At 38.6% G+C, this 2,500-nt stretch overlaps 1 protein-coding gene across 1 annotated transcript in view; it reads left to right on the forward strand.

The window, feature by feature from the left end:
* Positions 1-2,500, forward strand: part of SARC_01710 (hypothetical protein) — an 11,003-nt gene that overhangs the window by 1,253 nt on the left and 7,250 nt on the right. The window contains exons 2-3 of the mRNA XM_014304568.1: positions 855-940; positions 2,412-2,500. The exon at positions 2,412-2,500 is cut by the window's right edge and continues 14 nt beyond it. Coding sequence (XP_014160043.1) covers positions 855-940; positions 2,412-2,500 — 175 coding nt within the window. The remainder of the gene's footprint in view (positions 1-854; positions 941-2,411) is intronic.

The following is a 2,500-nucleotide window of genomic DNA, read 5'->3' on the forward strand; positions in this document are numbered from 1 at the left end:
ACACATACACACACACACACACACACATACACACACACACACATTTATACATATATGTATATATATATATATATATATATGTATACATACATATATACATACATACATACACACACACACACACACACACACACACACACATGCATACATGCGCACATACCCACACACACACACACAGACACAACCCACACACACACATACACACACACACACACACACACACATATATATATATATATATCTACATGGTTATATTTTGTATATATATATATATATATATATATATATATATATATATATATATATATATATATAAATATATCTACTTGTTTGTATATATATATATATATATATATATATATATTTACCCACTTACACTTATATTCTTAGTGGCACATGTCAGTTCTTTTTGTATAGAATATCTGAAGCGGCAAATGCAAGTGTCTCTGGTATTTGTAGGTACCCTACTATTGTATTGTATATTGTTCATATACATTCACGTTTTGAAGTGGCACTGATTTACTTCAGAGTCTCTTCTACTTACATGGGAACCTTAGGGTAATATAATATTGGTGTTCGTTTTTTTGGAACCGCGAATTCTTGCTTTGGATACGCCATGCCATTGCCGAATCTTTCTATTTGTGGCTTGTTCTATTTGTTTCATTCGGCGCTCCATACAAGTAATTAAGTGCACATAAGCCGATTACGCCGGCGGTACAGTCGTAAGCTAACATGCACAAGGAGACATAGTCAACGCAGGAGGGATTGTGAGATTCAATAGCCGTGCATTGAGGGCTGTGTTATGGTCTTCCAATATGTGCATCTCACCGGTCATCGCTTCCGTTTATGCACAGAGTTGGAGTTGCCAACCGGGTTTTTCTGGGGGACCCCTTGGCGAATGCCTCACGCGGGCGAAAGTGGTGATGACCTGGGCTGGCAGGTACATGTTGGTTTTAAACAACCCAAGCACATATACCAGTTTTGTTGTTGAGCTGTACAAATCCACGAGACCTTCTACGCTTCTGCGGTCGTGTTTTATGAATTGTTTAATGTGGCATAGGCGTACCTTAACAGGGTCTGCCTGTGTACGGCCTCCTGTATTCACCTCACGATGGATTCATTTGGTAATGAATTGCGTTGCCCGTGTGCGCGTGTGCACTGGTCGTGTACCTGCTGTCACTGGCGAGTGCATTCATTTGCAGTTGTTCTGTTTTCGAGTGGTTCATTTGGGCTGAGAGTTTGTTCGTGACAGGTGGTTTTGCACTTCTCTTGTTGTCTGAGGGGTCTACTTTCCCATCAATTGTTTGGTGTGATCGGAATGTTCAGTCGTGGCTCTCTTCCTTGCTTTCAACTGTAGTTGAATACTTTTAGTTGAATGACTGCAATTAACCTTAGTTGAATGACTGTATTTGAGTGACTGTAATTGGATAACTGTAGTTGAATAACTTTAATTGAATAATTGCATTTGAATGTATATAAATAATCGTATTTGGATGAGTGTAATTGAATAACTGTATTTAAATAACTATAATGGAATGACTGTAGTTGGATAACTGCAATTGAATAAAAGTGTAATTGAATATTTGCATTTGCATACATAACTGTCGATGAATAACTGTAATTGAATAACTGTCAATGAATAACTGAAATTGAATAACTGTCGATGAATAACTGTAATTGAATAACTGTCAATGAATAACTGTAATTGAATAACTGTCAATGAATAACTGTAATTGAATAACTGTCAATGAATAACTGTGATTGAATAACTGTCAATGAATAACTGTAATTGAATAACGGTCAATGAATACATAACTGTAGTGATTGATGTAATTAAATAACTGTATTTGAATAACTGTATTTTGTATTCGTATTTGAATAACTTAAGTTAAATCATTGTAACTGAATAACCGTATTTGAACAGCAGTATTTGAATAATTGCAATTGGATAACTTTAGTTGAATAAATGTAGTTGAACAATTGCAATTGAATGTAGTTGATTAACCGTATTTGAATTTGAACCACAATAATCCAGTAGTCTGCGGCTGGGCCGACCAGTTGTGAACGCTTTGCAGTGCATAGAGTCGTGCACACACACGAGCACCTCCTCATCTGCAACTCAATTGACTCTGTATTGTTGACCACTCCTCCGAGTCTTACTTAACAGATTGTCTGCACCTGCCTGTCCTCATTTTTGCTTTTTATTGGGGTATGGCTGAGCTACTGGTCTGGTGAGAGTTTGTTCATAATCACCCTCTGACAGCACTTCACAACCAACCCCCTGACAATACTTCACAACCATCCTCTTGACAGTACTTCACAACCACCCCGACAGCACTTCACAACCACCCCCCTGAGCAATACTTCACAACCACACCCCTGACAGCATTTCACAACCACCCCCCTGACAGTACGGCACTAGCTGGTCAACCACATCGTGGACGAAGTCAGAGACCGAGGCCACCTCAGTGCGCAAGCGCCTGTATGTGCGGAAGCTTGC

Source organism: Sphaeroforma arctica, assembly GCF_001186125.1.
Source record: "Sphaeroforma arctica JP610 unplaced genomic scaffold supercont1.70, whole genome shotgun sequence".
Lineage (NCBI taxonomy): Eukaryota > Ichthyosporea > Ichthyophonida > Sphaeroforma > Sphaeroforma arctica.